At 49.9% G+C, this 22,363-nt stretch overlaps 1 protein-coding gene and 1 long non-coding RNA gene across 16 annotated transcripts in view; one reads left to right on the plus strand and one right to left on the minus strand.

Moving 5' to 3' along the window:
• Positions 1–5,191, plus strand: part of RFX2 (regulatory factor X2) — a 92,784-nt gene extending 87,593 nt beyond the window's left edge. For all 9 annotated transcript variants that reach the window (XM_086409834.1, XM_086409837.1, XM_086409836.1 and 6 more), the window contains 3 exons: positions 1,821–1,974; positions 3,052–3,094; positions 3,546–5,191. In XM_086409834.1, coding sequence (XP_086265960.1) covers positions 1,821–1,974; positions 3,052–3,094; positions 3,546–3,643 — 295 coding nt within the window. In that variant the 3' untranslated portion in view covers positions 3,644–5,191. The remainder of the gene's footprint in view (positions 1–1,820; positions 1,975–3,051; positions 3,095–3,545) is intronic.
• On the minus strand, positions 812–22,272 carry LOC147368738 (uncharacterized). Of its 7 annotated transcripts, none has more exons than XR_015166781.1 (5): positions 22,005–22,272; positions 18,824–18,989; positions 13,446–13,516; positions 2,361–2,570; positions 812–1,291 (listed from the first exon to the last, which is right to left on the minus strand). It is a non-coding gene; the product is annotated as an uncharacterized LOC147368738 (long non-coding RNA). The 7 variants fall into 7 exon arrangements; XR_015166779.1 differs by having other exon boundaries at positions 18,741–18,989; XR_015166780.1 differs by lacking the exon at positions 13,446–13,516 and having other exon boundaries at positions 18,741–18,989.
• Positions 22,273–22,363: the final 91 nt, after the last annotated feature.

Consider the following 22,363-nt stretch of genomic DNA (forward strand, 5'->3'; position numbering starts at 1 on the left):
CTTTCCCCAGGGAGCCGTGTGGCCCGACTGTCGTCAGAGAAGCCTGCAGGCCTCTCGTGTGAAGTAGCACACCCCTTCTCACCCTCCATCCCCCGCACCCAATTTTCTTCCATTGCCTTGTCCTTTGTGTGATGTCTGTTGCCTGTCTCCCCGATGATTGGGAGTGTCCCCTCAAGAGCCAAGATGTTGTTCTTGTTCACTCCTGCATCCTCAGCATCTGAATGTTGAATGAACAAATGAATGAACAAGAAAGGGACTGTGAGCCTGATCGGGAGTGTGGCTCAGTTACACAGCCTTTGCATTCGTGAAAGTTCTTCAAGCGACCTTTGCTTCCTACAGTGCTCATTTGGGACCTCCCTGGTGATCCAGTGGTTAACAATCTGCCTGCCAATGCAGGGGACACTAGTCCGATCCCTGGTCTGGGAAGATTCCACATGCCTCGGAGCAACTAAGCCTGTGCGCCACAACCACTGAAGGCCACGTGCCTAGAGCCCATGGTCTGCAACATGAGAAGCCACCACAGTGAGAAGCCTGCGCACCACAAGCAGAGAGTAATCCCTGCTTGCTGCCAACTAGAGAAAGCCCATGAGTAGCAACGGAGACCTAGCATAGCCAAAAATAATAATAAATTTCTAAAAAATAATGTGCTCCTCTGAACGCAGGCACTCACCACCCAGTGCCTCCTAGGGCATCTTGGAGCCACAGCCAGCTGGAGCCAGCTCTCCGTTTCCACTGCTGAACCTACCTGCCTTCAGAGTGTGTCTGTCTACACACTGGCCCCAGAAGATGCAAAAAGAATTAAGTAAACTGATTTGTTGTCAGTTGTCTTTACTGACTCGCAAGTAACAACAGTTTCAACCTGTTAAAAGACAAACTGAGGCTTGTTAACTTTTCAAAAGATTCTCTGAGCAAACATCGCTTTGAACCAAGCAGCGCCAAAGCCAAGGTGGTGAGGGGCCTCCCCAGCCGGGAGCAAGGGGAGAGGTGTTCACACCGAAGGAGAGGATTTGATGGCTGCGGCTGGCACGCACTGACTGATCTGATCGGGTTGTGGATGCTTGGACCCCAGGGTGACGCCCCCTGAGTTCCAGTACTGTCACGGGTGGTATTCACGTTGTGGGTCCCCTCCCATCTTGTCCCTTCCTGCTTCTTTTCTCGCTGTCACAGCAGTTAGACATCACCAAGGGTAGCTGGGTTCTGAGATGGCGCATCTGGGTGTTGGGGGCCACTGGCAGATGTGTGTGTAGTCCAGACTGTGTGGTTGGGCACCACATTATCCCTTTAGGTTTCTCTGTAAAGAATGAGATAGGAGAGCTCTTTGAGCAACAGAGTTTTCCAGGCAGATGGCACACAACAACACATCAACAACAGACATGACTAATAAAACTTTACTTATGGACACTGAAATGTGAATTCAGGTACTTACGTGCCGTGAAATAGAATTCTTTTATTTATGTATTTATTTTGAAGTTTAGTTAATTTGCATTACTGTACCAATTAGAATTTTTTTTGACACTTTTCCCCCCAACCATTCAAAACTGTGAAAACTGTTCTTGGCACGCGGGCCATCCCAGACCAGGTGACGGGCTGGATCCAGTCTGGACCGGCCACAGTTTGCCAGCCCCTGCTTTTGGATGAAAGCAGCGAAGGCACCCTTAACTTGAGCCTTGTTTTTAGACGCCTAAGGCCACTGACTGGGGACATGGGCAGGGCAGGGGAGGTGGGGTGGTCCAGGCGGCTGGCTGGCGCCCTGCGGGCCAGCTTGGGGCTGGAGGGGAGCCTGGTGTCCCGGAGGTGCCAGCCCGTGTCTGCCTCTCCAGCTCCATGGTGATCCGAGACCTGACCCTGCGCAGCGCCGCCAGCTTCGGCTCCTTCCACCTCATCCGGCTGCTCTACGACGAGTACATGTTCTACCTGGTGGAGCACCGGGTCGCCGAGGCCACTGGGGAGACGCCCATTGCTGTGATGGGAGAGGTGAGCGCTCCCCACCCCAACCCTGGGACAGGCGGGCAGGCCTCGGGGTCCAAGAGGACACATCGAGGGGCTCGGGTGTGGGGGTCAGCGGCTGGGAGAGAGCTCGCCTGCCCCAGTCAGACTGGCACAGGCAGACCCTGGCTCCTGTCACCTCCTTATGAGACCCTGGGCAGGATTTCCTGCCTCCTGGTGGTAGAATACACAGAACGTATCATTTACCTTTTCAGTCATCTCACAGTAAACAATCAAATGGCATTTAGTACATTCACAACGTTGTGAAACCCCCACCTATCTTGTTCTAGAACATTCCACCACCCCAAGAGAAACCCCATTCCCACTGGCAGTCCCCCATGTACCCCTTCCTCCAGTCCCTGGCAACCACTCACCCCCTCTCTGTCCCCGTGGATCTGCCTGTTCAGGACATTTCCGCCACGGAGTCTCAGCCTGTGTGTCCTTCTGTGTCTGCCACTCTTCCCAAGCATTGTTTTCCCAGGGTCCATCCATGTGGAGAGTCAGGGCTTCCCTCCTTCTTATGTGCTCTTATGGCAGAGCACTCTCTGGTTGCCTGGCTATTTACCACTTGGCAGACCCATCACCTGTTGGTAGAGGGGCTGTTTTCAACTTCTAGCTGGTATGGGTCATGCTGCTGTGAGCATTCCTGTACATGTTTTGTTTGAACATCTGCTTGAATTCTTTGGGTTACATACCTGGGAGTGTATTTCTGGGTCATGATGGGTTTGTTTTGAGGAAGAAACAAGGTGATTTTAGTGCACAGAGATGTTAGTGTATGATAAGCAGTGAGAAAAAGTGGCCGTTCCTTCCCTGAGCACTCAGAGGTCACAGCCTCTGTGCCCTTGCTGGCCTGGGCAGTCGGCACCCCCTCTACCCTCCAGCCACTCCCAGGCAGGGTCTAGAGAGTGTCAGAGGGGACAGCCCAGGCCCCTGAAGCTTCAGGGCTGTTTCTCAGGGCATAAGCCCCCCCACTTACAAAGCCAAAACCAGTTTCCACTGTGGACACGGCTCACCTTCCCCGGGACCGCCCTGTGGAGCCCCTCACTCTGAGCCTCTCTCTTTCAGTTCAACGATCTGGCCTCCCTGTCGCTGACACTGCTGGACAAAGGTGGGTGTGTCTGGGCGCTCCCTCCCGTGCACAGTGGAGGTGGGGGCAGCCCCTAAGGCGGGGCTGGGCGGCAGCCTGCATGTCCACCGGGGCTCAGAGCAGAAGCCCCTTCCCCTCCTCCTAGATCACTATCCTGCTCCCCCGGCCGTCTACACGAGGCCCAGAGGAGCAGGGCCATGGACGGGACTGGGGCGGCTCACTGCCTCCTCCCTCCATGTCTGGAGAGGGAGTGGGGCAGGTGGGGCAGTGAGCACCCCCAGGGCCCATTCCTTGCCCCACGGCGATGGGAGGCCCAGTGCCCAAAGGGGACCCTACCAGGCGCATGACCAGGCGCATGGGCACTGGTCCGAGGGTGGTCGCAGGGAGGAAGACCCCCAGTCAACCCAGACCCGAGCCAAGGCAGGGCCCTCACTTGGCCTGTTCATGCCCCCCACCCCACCCGACCCCACAGATGACATCAGCGAGGCCCACTCGGAGACCCGAGGACGGGGCGAGCCCCTGGTGAAGCGGGAACGCAGCGACCCCAACCACCCCCTGCAGGGCGTCTAGCTGGGCCCCCAGCTCCAGGCCCGAGCTCCACCACAATAGTGCCTCTTAGACAAGTGACCTTTACTCCGAGTCCAGGGGCCCTGGGTCAGGGTGCCCATAAAAGACACCCTCTTCCTCGAGAGAAAAACCGCTGTGACCCTGGAGGAGTTGCGTGCCAGGTGCCCAGGGACTGAGCTGCACACTGGGGCACCCAGCTCACTTTCTCCTCCTCCTGAATCTCCTCCCTCTTCGGCACACACCCCGGCTCGGAGCTGGAAGGGGCTGGGTGGTGGTGGCCAGTCGCTGCCTCCCCTCCCAGCTGGGAACTCCAGTGGCCCCGGGGAGGAAGAGGGTGTCCCGCAGCCCTCCTCGTGCCCTGCAGAGGGCAGGGGCCGTCTTGATCCTTGCCTCGTGGCCTCCTGCCCAGCTGTTCCCCGAGAGCCTGGTCTCTAGATGCCAAAGGGTTCAGAAGCAGCTGCCAAATGATCCCTGGACAGGGCTAAGCCCACAGCCCATGGCTCAAGAATCAGTCACCAAAACAGGCTCTCTGGTGCCAAGACCCAGTGGGACCTTTACGTCAAACCCAGAAGCTTGATCTGCAACTGGAAGGATTGGGATTCTGCCCAAGTTCACAGCCAACATCAAGCTCAACAGTGAGGTCTGGAATGAGTTTGTTCCAAGGAGTTCGGGAGATCAGTGTCCCCTCAGCGCCTTCAGAGGGCAGCCCTCCAGCCAAGCCTGTGCATGAACTGCTGTGGCTAAGCCCTGCTTCACAGAATCTTCCAGATTGCCTGCCTTTGAAGTAGCGATCCCTGAGTGCTATGACTCCAGCAGGTCCCATCTTGAACTGTCAGAGTCTAAACTCTTCTCTGGGGACAAATGAACCCCAAGGCCCGGCCCAGCCCTGAACTCTACACGCTCATGTCTGCGTGCCTCATAATTTAACCTGTTGCACCAATGGGCCTGGCCCAGAGGGCTGACCCCACAGCAGCTGCAGAGAAGACGACAAGCCTCTGGTCTAGGAAGGCCCGGCTTCGTTTCTCTTTTTGAAAATATGTTCATACTGATAGTTTTGTGCTCTAATTGTTATTAGAATGTTCCTTATGAATGTGTATATGGCAGTATATCCGGTCCCCAACAGTGTTTTCTCATGCGTGCAGAAGGTACTAATGGAAACTCACATGGCCTTGCAAACCCTGCTTCTCGACAAGCAGCGCTGTGCATCTGTGTCCTCGAATGCCCTGGGCAGGGAGCCGAGGGGAAAGATGAGAAATCTCATTCTAAGGAACCAGCGGCCTGTCGTGGTGATCACCGAGTGCATCTCCTCTCAAGACTGCAGGCTCAGATTAACTCAGACAAAAAGAATGTCTTTAAAGATACGTCTGCTTTCCTGAGAGATGGTCAAGTTCATGGTTCCTGGACGGTCATGCCTGCCTCTTCCTCCACGTTTCTGCCTTACGCCCTGTCTAGTCCTTTGCCGGATTCCATGAGGAGGAATATAAACGACATAAAGACACCAGACTTTCGAGCCCATTCTTGTTTTTCGTTGCAATAAACCCACTGAATGTACCCATTGAGGGTCATGGCCCACACTCCCACCCCTGCCCCGCCCCCCAGTGGCCCTGGAAGATACAGCTCCCCTTCCACCCCTTCCCACAGGGCCCTAGTCCTGGGACAGCGGGGCAGCCCAGACCTGGGCTCCGTGAACCTGGGAAGGGGGAGGAAGGAAATGCCGCTTTCCTCCAGCTCCCTGGGGAATGTTCCAGAAGGGGCGCAGTTTCCTCAGGCCGAGAGGACAACAAAGCAGCTCAGCCCAGGATGGGCAACACGGTGTGTCCAGACTAGAGTCATTCAGAGGTGCAGGATAAACCCAGCTCCAGCCGCTAACGCAGCCCATTGAGTGTATCTGGTAAAGTGGGGGTGGGGGGTGTGGGGCGGACCTCAGAAACCCCTAAAGATCAATGCCTGAGCCTCTTCCAGAATCACCAGGCCCCAGCCCCAGAGAGCCCAGCTTGTGGCATTAAGGTGGGGGGCTGGGCATCCATAACTGTTGCCACCACCCTCTCTGCAGGGGGTGGGGGTGGGCATGGGGGCACCCAACACAGGGGATTGTGGGACTTTGGAGAAATCCTGCAGAGAAGAGCAATGCACTCAGGAACCAGGAAGGGCCCAGGGGCAGGAGGATGTTCTAGAAACCTGGACGCAGTTCTCAGTTGCCCGTAAAAGCTGCTTCTAGGGAACGAGGCAGGTGCCCCGCACGCCACCGGAGTTGCTCAGCCTCGGCCCCAGCCCAGGCCCCTTTGTCCTGAGTGGCAGCCTGGGCGACTCCAGGCGACATGAAAATTATCCTCAGCTGGGAACCCCAGGGCCTGCGTTTGGCTTAATGCCTCTGTGGTCCCCATCTTGAAATTCCTAAGAATTTTCCACCAAAGGGCCAGTGCTTTCATTTCACACTGGGCCTCACAAATACTGTGGCCAGTCCTGGGGAGGAGCTCCCAGGAACCAAGCACACAGCCTCCACCTCAGCCAGTGGCCAGGCCCCAACTCTATGCAATGCCCTGCCAGGCTCTGAAAACCCAGCGGAGCGCAGAGGTGTCCCCACCCTATTGTGGTTCAGGATTTCAGCCCGTGGCCCCTGAGCAGCATCAACCCTTGCACAGAGCAGGAGCCACACCCCCAACCTTCCCCCTCAGAGATCCCAGCCAGAGCCAGGCAATAGGGTCCCTGGTAGGGGAGGGCACCTTAGGGCCTGGGTGGCTGGTGAGGCTCATGAGCACAGGTGATGCCCACATGATTCCTGCCCCAGGAGCCAGAGAAGAGAGATAAGGAGGGGAGCCCACTGAAGGCTCCTGGGTCATCGAGTCCCTTGATGGCCCACTGGGTAGTGCATAAGAGGGACCTAGTCCTACCAAGAGCCTCAGGAGGTCCTGACCAATCCCAGTGGTTTCTCTATAGATGCTCTGGTCCCTTCTTTTCAACCATCTTCCAAGGTAGGTATTAACCACTCCCATCCACCGTCATACCCATGGGAAAATCGAAAGTTACTGGCTGGACAGCAGGCAGGATGGCTGGAGCCCCAGCAGCCACACTGGACCTCGAGGTGGACATCATACGATAAGGGTGGCAAAGCAGTGAGGCAGAGGAGCCTGGGTTCCCAGGGTCCCAGGGAACCCTCCAGTCAGAGTTCAGTAAACCACTGAGGGTTGCAGGGGGACCCTCTGATGTTCCCGCTTCTAAGAACTCTCTGGTAGCAAGAACTCTGAAGCAGAGTATGGGGTGCACATGCATATGACACACGCACACACGAGTGTGAAGCTGCAAGAGTGCTGAGAGATTCTCCCTGGCTGGGAGAGGCACCCCCTGCACCAGTTTTCCTCCCGCTTCTCTGGCTGTCCCTCTATCCCCACTCCCCATACCTGGGTCCTGCTCCTTCCACACCCTCTGTGACCTTGTCCACATGCTGCTGACAGCATCTGAAAATCCAGACCTCCTGCCCAAATCTCCACCCCACTGCCCGAGAGCCCCCGTTTTAATTTTTATTGGACTACCACTAACTTGATGGACGTGAGTTTGAGCAAGCTCCAGGTGATGGACAGGGAAGCCTGGTGTGCTGCAGTCCATGGGGTCACAGAGTCGGACACGACTGAGAGACTGAACTGACTGATAGTTGCTTTACAATGTTGCATTCGTTTCTACTGTACACTAAAGTGAATCAGCTATACATATACCCTTTCTTTTTTTGATTTCCTTCCCATTTAGGTCACACAGAGCATTAACTAGAGTCCCCTGTGCTGTAGATTCTCACTAGTTACCTATTTTATACATGGTATCAGTAGTGTGTAGTGTCAATCCCAGTCTCCAAATTCACCACAACCCAAGAGCCCGTTTTAGACATGGCACACCCCTAATGCTGCGAGTGCAATCTGAGCAGCCAGCGCCTACTTCATCTGGTTCCAAGAAGATGCCCGACCTCAACTAGTACAGAGCCTTTGAGTCTCCACAGATTTATTCACTTTGAAGGAGCTCAACTGCTTTTTACCTGGAGCCCACTTTTCACTTTTATGCACTGGAGAAGGAAATGGCAACCCACTCCAGTGTTCTTGCCTGGAGAATCCCAGGGACGGGGGAGCCTGGTGGGCTGCCGTCTATGGGGTCGCAGAGTCCGACACGACTGAAGCGACTTAGCAGCAGCAGCAGCGGTTTTTATTTCATCCCAATCTTCTGCCGCCCCCCTGTGGTCAGTTTGTGACACTGCCTCTTCCTTTACACTGGGGAAAACGGCCAACTCCGATTTTGCCTACAGGGGAGGCTGTTTTGTTTACACTGAAATTGCAATCATGCCTGGAAAAGACCAGAGCTAGCTGTCTCTCTTCCACATCCCATCTCTCCTCCTTTTCCTCAAATATTTCCTGTTTATTTATCTCCCTACAAGATATTCAGTAACTGTTAATACAAAGAGAAAAACAGTAACCTGACCAAGTGATCTGAGTTGTCATTAGTAATGATACAAATTGCCACCAGGTGCCTTCCTGATCTGTTATTGTGTTATTCCCACCCAGAAATCATCACCTTAATTTAATCAGGAGGAAACATCCAACAAGCCCAAAATGAAGGAGTATTCTACAAAATAGCTGGGAGTATTCCTGACTAGGGGCTTCCCTGGTGGCTCAGTGGTAAAGAATCTGCCTACAATGCACGCAGCACAGGTTCAATCCCTGGTCCGGGGAGATCCCTGGAGATGGAAATGTCAACCCACTTCAGTATTCTTGACTGGGAGATCCCGTCGACAGAGGAGCTTGGTGGGCTACAGTCCATGGGGTCCCAAAAGAGTCGAACATAACTTAACAACTAAACAATAACAATTCCTCACTAGGGTCATGGTGAAGGAAAAATAAGACAGAGGAATTAATCCAGACTAAAGGAAACCCAAGGAGAAATGACATCTAAATGCAACAAGGGGGTCTTCCCTACAGTCCAGTGGTTAAGACACTGCATTTCCATTGCAGGGAGCACAGGTTCCATCCCCTGGTCTGGGAACTAAGATCCCACGTGCCATGCAAAGCCAAAAGATAGAAAATAAAAATTAAACGAGGAATCCTGGACTGGATCCTGGGATAGGAACAAAACACTGGCAGTCAGCAGATGAGACCTGAATAGGTTTGCAATCACTAGTGTACTGATCACGTATTGATCAGTGTGAATATCCTGGTTTTGAGTGTTGTGCTGTTTAAGGAATATTTGGGGAAGCTGGATGAAGCCCACATGGAATTTCTTGGTAGTTTTTTCAACTTCTTTGTAAGTCTGAATTTTTTTTTTTTTTTTTTTTGAGGGTTAGGGTAAGCCTGAATTTGTTTTTAATTGAAGGTTAAATCCTTTTAATTACAGGGACTTCCCTGGTGGTCTAGTGATTAAGACTCCACACTCTCAATGCAGGGGGCACAGGTTCAATCCCTCGTCAGGGAACTAAGATCATGCATGCTGCACAGAGTGACCTTCAAAAAAAAAATCTTTTAAATTACAAAGAGAGTAAGATCAGTGCATGTGTGCTCAGTCATGTCTGACTCTTTGCAACCTCATGCACTGTAACCTGCCAGGCTCCTCTGTCCATGGGATTATCCAAGCAAGAATACTGGAGTGGGTTGCCATTTCCAACCCCCCCAGGGATCGAACTTGACTCTCCTGCGACTCCTGCAATGGCAGGCAGACTGTTTACCACTGAGCCACTTGGGAAGCTTTAAGATCAGTATTTCCTCCTAGATCCATACCACATTTAGCTGCTGCAAAACATGGGAGGGAAGCCGATGCACCCAGATTGGATCAGGGTCCCCCTCGGCTTCCGTGTCGGCCACACCTTGCTGGCAAGAACTTGACCCGGTGAACTACAGTGGGAGAAGAGGTGCTGAGCAGAGGAGGCCAGGAACTCCAGCTGATTAACCTCTGGGTCCTCACCCTCCATGTGGGCCTGGGCACAGAGCAGCTACTTCCCACGCCGGCTCCCTGCCCACAATGGGTAGGTGATAACTAAATTACAGCTGTGAAGGCCCTTTTCCTGGGGTCCAACTACAGAAGCCATTTTCCAACTTGGCTGTAGAGAAGGAAGTTCTTGGTCCTCAGGGCTTCAGCCCTGACCCGGGGTCGGGGAAGGAAAAAGGCAGCAGAGAGGCTGGTCAGCAGCTTAAAGGAAACCATTGGGGTCCCTCCATTTCCCACTTCTGACCCTTGGAGAAAAATCACAAACCCCTCCAAGAACTCTATAGCTTTCCAGGCCCTGTGGGGCTCCTTGCTCACTCAGCCCCAGCCAAACTGAGCTCCTCGCTCTTCACCAAACTGGTTTCTGCCTCAGGACCGTTGCCCTCACTACTGTCTAGGGTGCTTCTCCTGCAGGTCTCCCGCTAGAAGTCACCTCCTCAGATGTCCAGAGGGGACTCCTGTGAACAACGTTTTTTTTTTTCATATTTATTTTTGGCAGTGTCAGATCTTAGTTGCCCTGCAACACATGGGATCTTAGTTCCCCAACCCCACGACTCCTGCATTGGAAGGTGGATTCTTAACCACTGGGCCACCAGGGAAGTCCCTGAACAGCCGATCTAAAGTACCCTCTCTGTCACCTGATGCTTCATTATTTTTTCTGTAACACTGACTGGGTCACTATCTCAAATTATTTCACTTCCTCGTCTACTGTCAGTCCCCCCACAGAAGAATGCGAAGCTCCATGACGGCAGAGTCTGTCTTGTTCCTGGGCCCCCAAGTGTAGAATGGTATCTGAGACGTAGTGGGTGCAGTGAATATATGCTGCCGTGTAACAGATCCTAAACTTAGTGGTTTGGTTTATTACAGGAAGCATCATTTATCTTTCATGGAGGTGAAGAATGGAAAGGGCCAGGCTGGGCAGGTGTCTCTCAGGGCTTTGCCTTTTGGTCTCTTTTTAAAAGTGTTTGGCTACGGCAGGTCTTAGCTGCAGCATGTGGGATCTAGTTCCCTGACCAGGGATTGAACCAGGCCCCCTGCATTGGGAGCACAGAGTCTTGGCCACTGGATGACCAGGAAGTCCCTGACTTGGTCTCACTTCAGCGCCTTTATAGCATGGCAGCCTCAAGGCAGGTGGACTGCTTACAGGACAGCTAAAGGCTTCCAGAAAGCAGGCGGAAGTTGTATCCTCAGCCTTGTGAGTCACATGATATCACTTCCACTTCTATAAATGGACATGTGACGCATAACCAGCCTGCCCCCATTCATGGAAAATGGAGCCCTCATCTTTTTTCAAATTGGAGAATAGTTGATTTACAATGTTGCTAATTTCTGCTATACAACAGTGACTCAGTCGTACATATTCTTTTCCATACAGTTTCCCACGGGACATTGAATATAGCTCTGTGCTGTACAATAGGGCCTTGTTGTTTATCCATTCTGTATATAAGTTTGCATCTGTGAACTCCAAACTCCCAGTCCATCCCTCCCCCACCTCCATCCCCCTTGGCAACCACAAGCCTGTTCTGTGTCTGTTTCTGTCTCGTGAGATAAGTTCCTGTGTCATATTTTAGATTCCACATGTTAAGTGGTATCAGGTGGCATTTGAGACCTGACCTTTTGATGGGAAGGTCAGAGAATTTGGGGCCATGTTTTAAAACCATCAGAGTAGGCGATCAACAAATATTTATTGCATAAATAAATGTTGACTAAGTGAACGTGTAAGAGATCAGATAAAGAAAGCACAGGAAGGTCTAAGGGACATGACAAAGGCAGCCATGGCCACCAGGATGAAAACTGTGAAACCAAGGGAAATTTAGTTGGCTCATCAGGCTGATGGGGCTTCCCTGGTAGCTCAGTAAAGACGCTCGCTACCTGCCAATGAAGGAAACACAGGTTCAATCCCTGGGTCAGGGAGATCCCCTGGAGGAGGGCATGACAACCCACTCCAATATTCTTGTCTGGTGAATTCCATGGACTGAGCAGCCTGGCGGGCTGCAGTCTATGGGGTCGCAAAGAGCCAGACAACTGAGCGTGCACGAACGTCAGGGTGATGGGTTTAGCGTCCCTTGAGAAACCACAACTGGATTATATTTAGCCAGTGATGACATGTTGCTGGGAGTCTCCCAAAGTGTGGGATGTATGTGGTCCATGAAACTGACTTTTGGAGGCATGCAGACAGCGCATTAAATGACACAGAATCTCATGGATTAGTTACCTCAGTTCAGTTCTTTCATTCCTTCTCACTGTGTCAAGAAGTTTCAGTTGAGTGATAATATGCCTTTAATAGCCCTCTAAGAGTTTGCTAATCTCTTTACATTAAAAAAAAAAAAAGAAAAGCAGGCTTGGGGCTCAACACCTTGGCAGGCAACAATATCCACTCAGAATTACAAAACATTGTTTTGTTTTCATGTTTCTTTTTACAGCTATGGCTCAGTGGTTTTCTATCTGAAGTGGTGATATACTGTATCTATTTAATGTCAACTTCAACTAATAAAAGGCACATAAAGTATTAAGTTCACTAAGGGTCAGAGGGTTCAGAGACATGGCAACAGCCAAGAACACTTACCCAAGAGAAGTTACAGATAACAAAATGTAATGAATATAGTGATTGTTGTTCTTTAGTTGCTAAGTCGTGCCTAACTCTTGTAACTCCACGGACTGTAGCTCGCCAGGCTCCTCTGTCCATGGGATTTCCCAGGCAAGGATACTGGAGTGGGTTGCCATTTCCTCCTCCAGTGGTTCTTCCCGACACAGGGATTAAACCCGCATCTCCTGCATTATCAGGCGGATTCTTTACCACTGAGTCACTGCTGCTGCTCCTGCTGCTAACTCACTTAAGTCGTGTCCGACTCTGTGCGACCCCACAGACGGCAGCCCGCCAGGCTCCCCTGTCCCTGGGATTCTCCAGGCAGGAGCACTGGAGTGGGTCACTGAGTCACTAGGGAATCCCAAACATAGTGATACTGATAAGACATAAGAAAACTAAGTCTATGTATTGCAGACTAGACAGACCCGACGACCCCTGGTGTCCTTTCCAGCTTCCCTGGTGGCTCAGATGGTAAAGCGTCTGCCTGCGGTGCAGGAGACCTGGGTCCGATCCCTGGGTTGGGAAGATCCCCTGGAGAATGAAATGGCAACCCACTCCAGAACTCTTGCCTGGAAAATCCCATGGACGAAGGAGCCTGGTAGGCTAGAGTCCATGGGGTCGCAAAGAGTCAGACATGACTGAGCGACTTCACTTCACTGCAGTGTCCTTTCCAGCACTGACATTCTAGCTATACCTGAAGAATTTCTAGCCAATCTCTGTGGCCTGTGCCTGCAGCCTGGAGTCAAAATCCAAGGTAGCAAGTATCTTGGCTAAAATGCAGATTCTGATTCAGGTCTAGGTTGGAACCTGGGAATCTGTATTTTCAACAAATTTCCTGGTGATGCTAATGCTGCTGGTTTGGAGGCCACAGCAAGAAAGTAGCAGGCTCCAGAGAGAAAGAGAGAAAAATCTAGTATGCTACTGCACACCTCTGCTCAACTCTGATTAGTGATATTCACACTGGTAGCCTGAGACTGGCCATATGAAGTATTTATATCAAGGAAATCAGCACTACAAGGCAGGGTCCGTTTTATTGTTTTATTGTCTTCGAAATTTAAGTATGGGAAAATGGTAAAATTTACAAGAAACTATATATACACAGGCACATGGGTAATTATAGACAGAAACACACGCTTCTCTGCTTCTCCCAAAGCAGCAGCTGTTGAACATTCACCACACCCCACTGGTTGTACAGAAATGTATAGAACCACCATATAAATACTGCAAACCAGTCAATCCTAAAGGAAATGAGCCCTGAATACTCACTGGAAGGACTGAAGCTGAAGCTCCAATACTTTGGCCATCTGATGTGAAGAGCCAGCTCATTGGAAAAGACCCTGAGGGCAGGAGAAGAGGGCGGCAGAGGATGAGATGGTTGGATGGCATCCCCGACTCAGTGGACACGAGTTTGAACAAACCCTGGGAGATAGCAAAGGACAGGGAAGCCTGGCCTGCCAGAGTCCATGGGTTAGCAGAGTCAGTCAGACAAGACTTGGCAACCGAACAACAACAAAACTTCTATCGAGACCCAACAAGTAAATATTTGAAGATTTTTGGGGCAGACAGTCTGTTAAAAGAACTCAGCTCTGTGGCTGCAGCTTGAAAACGGCCACAGACATTATGTCAATGACTATGGCTGTTTTCAAGTAAATCTATGGGCACTGAGATTTAAATTTCACATGATTTTCACATGTTATGACAGATGATGATTCTTTTGGTTTCATTCCAACAATTAAAAATGTAACAGCCACCCGTAGCTTGAAGAAAGAAAGATGTGGCCCTAAGGCTACAGGACCTCCTTGTCCAGCTCGTACTGGAGCAGGAGTGGAGCTGGGGCCCAAACCGAAGACCGGGGGCACAAAGGTCCAAGCGTAGGGATCAGCCAGCGCACACATCCTAAGGCTCAGAGAGTCTGGTGAGCTCCAAAGCGTGAGAAATATGCCCTCAGGTCCAAAACCAAGGAAGGGGCCCCGAGACACGGAGCATGGTGAAAGGGAGACTTCTGATGACGGTCTTGCGAGACAGGGTGTCTGGTGGGCAGGCACAGCCGGGACAGTTGCAGCAAGCACTTTACTTGCTAGCATGCAAGTCCCTCCCTCGATTTCTCATCAGCTGGGTACTATGGGGTGTACGATCGTCCTGAAGGTTTGGTTATACAGTATCCTTCCTTCTCCCTTCCCGAACTAAGTGTTATTTCTCAACCAAGATTTTAGTTTATCTCTCACAACATCCCGCTTGCTTAGGGACTTTCCAGGTGTGTGAACTTTGTGGTTGTTACATCAGCAAACTGTTAGGCAAGCTTGGCTGCTGGTAGTTTTCCACTCAGAGCTAGCTACCTTGAAAAAATGGACCACTTTTTTATTTCTTACAAATTCCCGATGGAGAAGCTCTATACAGCCAGCAAAAACAAGACCGGGAGCTGACTGTGGTCATGAACTCCTTATTGCCAAATACAGACTGAAATTGAAGAAAGTGGAGAAAACCACTAGACCATTTAGATATGACCTAAATCAAATCCCTTATGACTATACAGTGGAAGTGAGAAATAGATTTAAGGGACTAGATCTGATAGACAGAGTGCCTGATGAACTATGGATGGAGGTTCATCACATTGTACAGGAGACAGGAATCGAGACCATTCCCAAGAAAAAGAAAGGCAAAAAAGCAAAATGGCTGTCTGAGGAGGCCTTACAAATAGCTGTCAAAAGAAGGGAAGTGAAATGCAAAGGAGAAAAGGAAAGATATACCCATTTGAATGCAGAGTTCCAAAGAATAGCAAGGAGAGATAAGAAAGCCTTCCTCAGCAATCAATGCAAAGAAATAGAAGAAAACAACAGAATGGGAAAGACTAGAAAACTCTTCAAGACAATCAGAGATACCAAGGGAACATTTCATGCAAAGATGGGTTCAATAAAGGACAGAAATGGTATGGACCTAACAGAAGCAGAAGATATTAAGAAGAGGTGGCAAGAATACAAAGAAGAACTGTACAAAAAAGATCTTCATGACCCAGATAATCACGATGGTGTGATCACTGACCTAGAGCCAGACATCTTGGAATGTGAAGTCAAGTGGGCCTTAGAAAGCATCACTATGGACAAAGCTAGTGGAGGTGATGGAATTCCAGTCGAGCTATTTCAAATCCTGAAAGATGATGCTGTGAAAGTGCTGCACTCAATATGCTAGTAAATTTGGAAAACTCAGCAGAGGCCACAGGACTGGAAAAGGTCCATTTTCATTCCAATCCCAAAGAAAGGCAATGCCAAAGAATGCTCAAACTACCACACAATTGCACTCATCTCACACGCTAGAAAAGTAATGCTCAAAATTTTCCAAGCCAGGCTTCAGCAATACGTGAACCATGAACTTCCAGATGTTCAAGCTGGTTTTAGGAAAGGCAGAGGAACCAGAGATCAAATTGCCAAAATCTGCTGGATCATCGAAAAAGCAAGAGAGTTCCAGAAAAACATCTATTTCTGCTTTATTGACTATGCCAAAGCCTTTGACTATGTGGATCACAATAAACTGTGGAAAATTCTTCAAGAGATGGAATACCGGACCACCTGACCTGCCTCTTGAGAAACCTAAATGCAGGTCAGGAAGCAAGTTAGAACTGGACATGGAACAACAGACTGGTTCCAAATAGGAAAAGGAGTACGTCAAGGCTGTATATTGTCACTCTGCTTATTTAACTTCTATGCAGAGTACATCATGAGAAATGTTGGGCTGGAGGAAGCACAAGCTGGAATGAAGATTGCCGGGAGAAATATCAATAACCTTAGATAGGCAGATGACACCACCCTTATGGCAAAAAGTGAAGAACTAAAGAGCCTCTTGATGAAAGTGAAAGAGGACAGTGAAAAAGTTGGCTTAAAGCTCAACATTCAGGAAACTAAGATCATGGCATCTGGTCCCATCACTTCATGGCAGATAGATGGGGAAACAGTGGAAACAGTGGCTGACTTTATTTTTCTGAGCTCCATAATCACCTCAGATGGTGACTGCAGCCATGAAATTAAAAGACACTTACTCCTTAGAAGGAAAGTTATGACCAACCTAGACAGCATATTCAAAAGCAAAGATATTACTTTGCCAACAAAGGTCCGTCTAGTCAAGGCTATGGTTTTTCCAGTGGTCATGTGTGGATATGAGAGTTGGACTGTGAAGAAAGCTGAGCACCAAAGCATTGATGCTTTTGAACTGTGGTGTTGGAGAAGACTCTTGAGAGTCCCTTGGACTGCAAGGAGATCCAACCAGTCCATTCTAAAGGAGATCAGTCCTGGGTGTTCATTGGTAGGACTGATGTTGAAGCTGAAACTCCAATACTTTGCCCACCTGAGGCGAAGAGCTGACTCATTAGAAAAGACCCTGATGCTGGGAAAGACTGAGGGCAGGAGGAGAAGGGGACAACAGAGGATGAGATGGTTGGATGGCATCACTGACTCGATGGACGTGGGTTTGGGTGGACTCCGGGAGTTGGTGATGGACAGGGAGACCTGGCGTGCTGCAGTTCATGGAGTCGCAAAGAGTCTGATACAACTGAGCGACTGAACTGTTATGAGAGGGGTGAGAACTGAGGCAACCATATCTTTCCATTTTCCAAACCATCCTTTTAAGCAATCTGTGAATGGGTCATCAATTCCAGCATTTTCTGCCAGCTCATTGGTTAAGGTCGTTAGTCCTTGTAAGGCCTTTGTGATGGTTCCATCAGGAGCTGTACTGTTGGGAATAAAAGTACAGCATTTCCCACCCAGCATAACATGAACACCCCCTTTCTCCTCTAGTTATCATGTCCAGTGCGATCTTACTTCCCAAGCCATCTGACTGGGGGCATCCAATTGGCTAGCTACTCCTTGGAGGCCATCTCTGGTATATCTGATAAATCTGTTGGTTATAATATATGTAAATTAATCCGATCTATATTTCTTTTTTTTTTATTAACTGTGGACCACCTAAAAAGTACTGACTCAAACCCTGTAGCTATTTGGTTTCAGGCCTTGAATTCATTAAGAACTCCCCTAGGGAATCCTATTGAATCTCTCTCTATATATATACACACACACGCACATATATATATGTCAAAGGAGCCCACCGCTGTTCTCCGACTTCGGTGGCTGGGTGGCTTTTCGGGTACCTTGTGGAATGCCAGGGTGAAGGGAATGGCCGATTGAATGAAGGCACAAGCCCCTGTCCAACTTGACGGCAGTCAGTCTAGGAGGTTCCTTTTCCCACAAAACCACCAGACATCAGCCCGGGTCTACGGAGGGCTGAGTAGTTACTGTTGTCTGGCTCATCGGTAACGATCAAGATGCTGGTGCAGGTCGAAAGTTCCCCCATGGATCTACTGAACTCTGCCCCCTGCCTAGAGAGGCAAGAGTACTCGCTGTGCTCAGTCATGTCTGACTCTCTGCGACCCCATGGACCGTAGTCTGCCAGGCTCCTCTGTGCATGGGACTTTCCTGGGAAGAATACTGGAGTGGGTTGCCATTTCCTTCTCCAGAGATCTTCCCCACCCAGGGATCGAACCCGAGTCTCTTGCATCTCCTGCATTGTTTCATATTCCCTATGGAGAAAGAGGGGACAGCTCTGGGTCCGACCTTTGCAGTTCGGGAAAGAGTCACGACAGATTCTTGCAGGTCTTTTCCCCACGCATCTTTGTCCTGGTTAAGGGCCAACATATGCATTCCTCCCAGATCAGTGTCCCATCTGAGGGGGAACTGGTTCCCCACCTGTGCCTGGGGCGTCCGGCCACACATGCATCACATCACTCTTATGATGACCTTACACTGTAAATTTGACCCATTCGACCCAGGCATTTGTATCTCCATACCCTGTGTCAGTTTCTAAAGTCTGTCTTAGATCTTTGTACCTCAATTATTTCTATTCTTTTGGGATCATTAATAGAACTAACATGGTTTTCGGAGCTTGGGATCAGGACAGTCTCCGATACACTGGTTTTTATTTTCAATAAAGTTAAGAACAAATCACCCTAGGGGGTCTTTGCCAGTGACATCTGTCCCTAACCCATATACCTGAGATGCTACTTTTGGCTCTTAATCTAGGGTAGCTGGGTTGTTAACAGTCAAGAGGATGGGGTTGCATTTTAGATTTTGACAAGCTTCTGGTGGAATGCCCTTAGGTATATTTTGTCTTTCAAAGGCCTCCAACTAGGAGTCACCCACCCTATGTTTACCATCCAGTCCTGAAACGGGGTGGGCCATCGTACATCGTCCCAACTGGGGCAGAGGCTTGCTTTAATATAAACCAAATCTGGTTCAGGGCAAAGATACTTATCCTCCTGTGACAACTGTCTCTGATTTTCTAAGGTTCCGCAAGGTAAAATTTGGCAGGCATCAAAACTTAATAGTCTGAGGTGACAAGGTTTTGGTTATATTGACAACCAACCTGATTGGATAATCAAGGGTTCCTTGTCAATTTCTATTCTGACTTTTTACCTGTTGGTTTCAATACCGGTTTCCAAAGGTGTGGCCACATGGTTAATGGTTATTGTGAAGGGGAGGATTCAGAGGGAGGGATTTAACAAGGTTTTCTTGAAGTTACCTTTAAAGGCTGTTCATTGGTCCTTTCCCTTCCCTTTGAGGTCTCTTTTATTGGCCCCCTGACTCGTGTATAATGAGTACAACCTTTTTCAGCAGTCCACACAGCTGTCTCGGTCGTCAGAAGCACTTGATAAGGGCCTTTCCAGCTTGGTTGGAGTTTGTCTTCTTTCTAGGTTTTGATTAACCCCAAGTCACCCGGCTGGAAGTGATGAATTCTACAGGCAGAGTCTGGGCAAGGTGTCCTTTTAATCTGGGGAATGATAAGGTAGAGGAAATGGTCAGTATATAGTTTCTTAGAAATTGGTCTTAGCCCAGGAGGTCTGCCTCCTGGAGTGTGTTTTCCTAATCACCCTCTTGTTAATTTCCTGGCAGGCTATGGCAGCTTCTGTAAACCTGTTTCGCAATGGTGTAGATTCTCAGGCAACCATAGTTTCTAAGTATTGTATCATACATAGCCTGGGGGCCCCAGTGGGCATTAATTCCCTCATCATGGGCTTACTTATCATTTTCCTTCCATCAGGTAACACCCATCTTTGGTCTTCAGTTTGGGTGTTTGAGATTAGGTTCAATAGATTCATTTTCTCCCCTAGAGAGGCTCGTTTAGTGGCTTCATCTGTGAGCCTGTTCCCTGTGGCTTCCACAGAATTCCCTTCCTGATGACCATTTACATAAGCTATAGTTACCTCGTCTGGAAGCAGGAGACTTTCTGGCATTTGTTTAATCAATAAAAGTATTATACCTAATGTTGATGGCTCTAAAGTGAAAGTGAAAGTGAAGTTGCGCAGTCGTGTCCGACTCTTTGCAACCGCATGGACTGTAGTCTACCAGGCTCCTCTGTCCATGGGATTTCCCAGGCAAGAATACTGGAATGGGTTGCCATTTCCTTCTCCAGGAGATCTTCCCAACCCAGGGATTGAACCCAGGTTTCCTGCATTGTAGGCAGATGCTTTACCGTCTGAGCCACCAGGGAAGTCTAAAGACATGTCTATATTAACACTTTAACATCAGATATTAACTTAATATTGAATGTTTTTTTAGTTTTCATGAATCTAAAATTCTGGCCAGTTATCTTTTGTATTTTGAGAATTTATATAAGCTCTTAATTGTCTCAAGCCACTTAAGTAGTGCTTATTTACAAAATAATTTTGATAATGTCATCCACAGGTAAAGCATAACATTACATACCTATAGACAAACACAGAGAGCTCAGATTACAATTTACTAGACTATCTCTAGCTAGCTTTCTTTAACAACTGCCTATGCAGTAAAAGAGCCCATTTTGACTATTTTTAGGACAGAAAATTTCCTAATTCCAATTAGCTACCTGCAAGAATAAGTTTTGTACATGCATAAACCAGGCTGGTGTTAGAGGCTGTTTTCTGATGCCCCGTGTTTCTGTGTTTGAGGGATTTTATTTCCCATTTTAAGCTGAATTTGTCAGGGGTAAAATTTACTAGTGAAAAAAAAAAAAAAAAATTTACTAGTGAAATTGTGTGGTGGGCCAGCGTGCTGCATGTGAGCTTAACTCCTCCAGGAGTCACCCCAGAGTCGTTTCAGCCCTCCTACGTGTCTCAGTAACTCCCTTCGGCAGTCTAAGACCACCATGGGTGCTCAGATCGATCAACAGCCAATTCTTATTTGAGACCCCTGGACAAGCAAGTGTCTTAATTAATGAGTGGGTTTCCCTAGGGGACCACTGCACGGTATGAGGACTCGGCCTCCACCATTCCCGGAAATTTCTCAGTCACCTGAGAATCATGAGCAGCCGGGAGGAGTAATGTCCCATTTCTTTGGAGCAAAGCTCTCATGTAAAAATCTTCATTTTTATCCGGACAAATTCTAGTTAAGCAATCAAACAGAGGAAAAGCATCACATCAGCCTCCAACTCAACCGCTCAGCATAGACCGCTCTGTCTCCTACAAGCAGGCAACAGTGCTGTCTTTCATCAGAGCCTTACTCAGCATCTAGTCTTGGCAGGAGGACTGCTGCTGCTGCTGCTGCTAAGTCGCTTCAGTCGTGTCCGACTCTGTGCGACCCCACAGATGGCAGCCCACTAGGCTCCTCTGTCCCTGGGATTCTCCAGGTAAGAATACTGGAGTGGGTTGCCATTTCCTTCTCCAATACATAAAAGTGAAAAGTGAAAGTGAAGTCACTCAGTTGTGCCTGACTCTTAGCAACCCAAGCCTACCAGGCTCCTCCGTCCATGGGATTTTCCAGGCAAGAGTACTGGAGTGGGGTGCCATTGCCTTCTCCGGGCAGGAGGACTATCCTGCCCCAAATCTCAACATCCTCCCCAGCAGACTATGGGGCAGGGGTGATGTCAGAGGAAGAATCCTTATCTCCCCTTTTCTTTGGTTCCCTATGCCTAGAACATTTATTCCCCATTTTCAGCTGGTCCCTATGCCTGAGTTTCCCTGTGTGCTCAAGCCCCCCACACTGGAGGCTTCTTGCACACTCTTGAGAATAGCTTTGACCATCTCAGGTCGTTTCTCAGGTGGCCCTAGTAGTCAAGAACCTCTCCGCCAAAGCAGGAGACTTAAGAGATGCTGGTTTGATCCCTAGGTGGGGAAGATCCCTGGAGGAGGGCATGGCAACCCACTCCAGTATCCTTGCCTTGGAGAATCCCAAGGACAGAGGAGCCTGGTGGGCTACAGTCCATGGGGTCGCAAAGAGTCTGACATAACTTATCATTCACCGCCGTTTTCCTCGGGGGAAGAAGGAAACTTAGGATTGGGACTCCATACTCGCTTACATCTCGGTCACACACACTCGACCTCCGAAAATGCCCAACCACCAAGGCAGTACTTATAGTTCAATTTTTGCTGGTTGCCCCGGTGCCTGCTTTTCTCGCCTGTGTAGGTTTCACTGTCTTCCAGACGGTGGGCGATAGCCAGCCCACGTGATCTATGAAGGCAGTCGCCGTAAGGTCCAGGGCCTCGTGGGCCATTCGTCCCGGAACGCCCATTCTGATGGTTCAATGACGCAGTCTCCTGCGCTGAGTCCCCCGATCAACATCTTTTCCCCGCCCCACCCCCATGAACCTTCTCTTTGGCCAGTGATCTCCAACCTCTGACCTCTACTTCCCCCAACCATCCCCCACCTCTCCACGTGGCCTCAGAAAGTTTGCCTGACGTACGGTTCCTTAGAAGGGAAAACTGAGGCCTGAGGTGACATAGGGCGCCCCAAGACCCCCCTCCAGGGTCCCCTCCAAGGCCCGGACCTGCGCACATGAAAAGCCTCCCCCTGGCCCAACCCAGGGATTTACCTAGAAGATGGCCTTTGTTGCGGCGCCCTCCGCTGTCCACGCTCCAGCCTCGGGGTTAGGGCCGGAAAACAATCGGAAAGCAGGGGCATGAAAACCCACTCCGGCCGGGCAGCTGTAAAGAACTTCGGATCCCGGGTTGCCCGCCGCGCGCTCCAGGCTCACTGCGCGTGCGCCCTGCGCTGCCCTGCCCACGCCCCCTCGGTCGGCGGGAAAAGGAGGCGGGGGCGGTTAATGCGCAGGCGCGTGCTACGAGCTTGTCCTGAACCGGACTGCGATCCAGAGCGCGTCTCAGTGCCGGGCTCCGCGCGCAGGCGCTAGCTGCCCGCCTTGCTAGGAGTCGATTTGGAAAGTGCGCACGC

Source organism: Bos grunniens, chromosome 7 (assembly GCF_055505025.1).
Source record: "Bos grunniens cultivar Pamir isolate PY7600 chromosome 7, Bosgru_T2T1.0, whole genome shotgun sequence".
Classification (NCBI taxonomy): domain Eukaryota; kingdom Metazoa; phylum Chordata; class Mammalia; order Artiodactyla; family Bovidae; genus Bos; species Bos grunniens.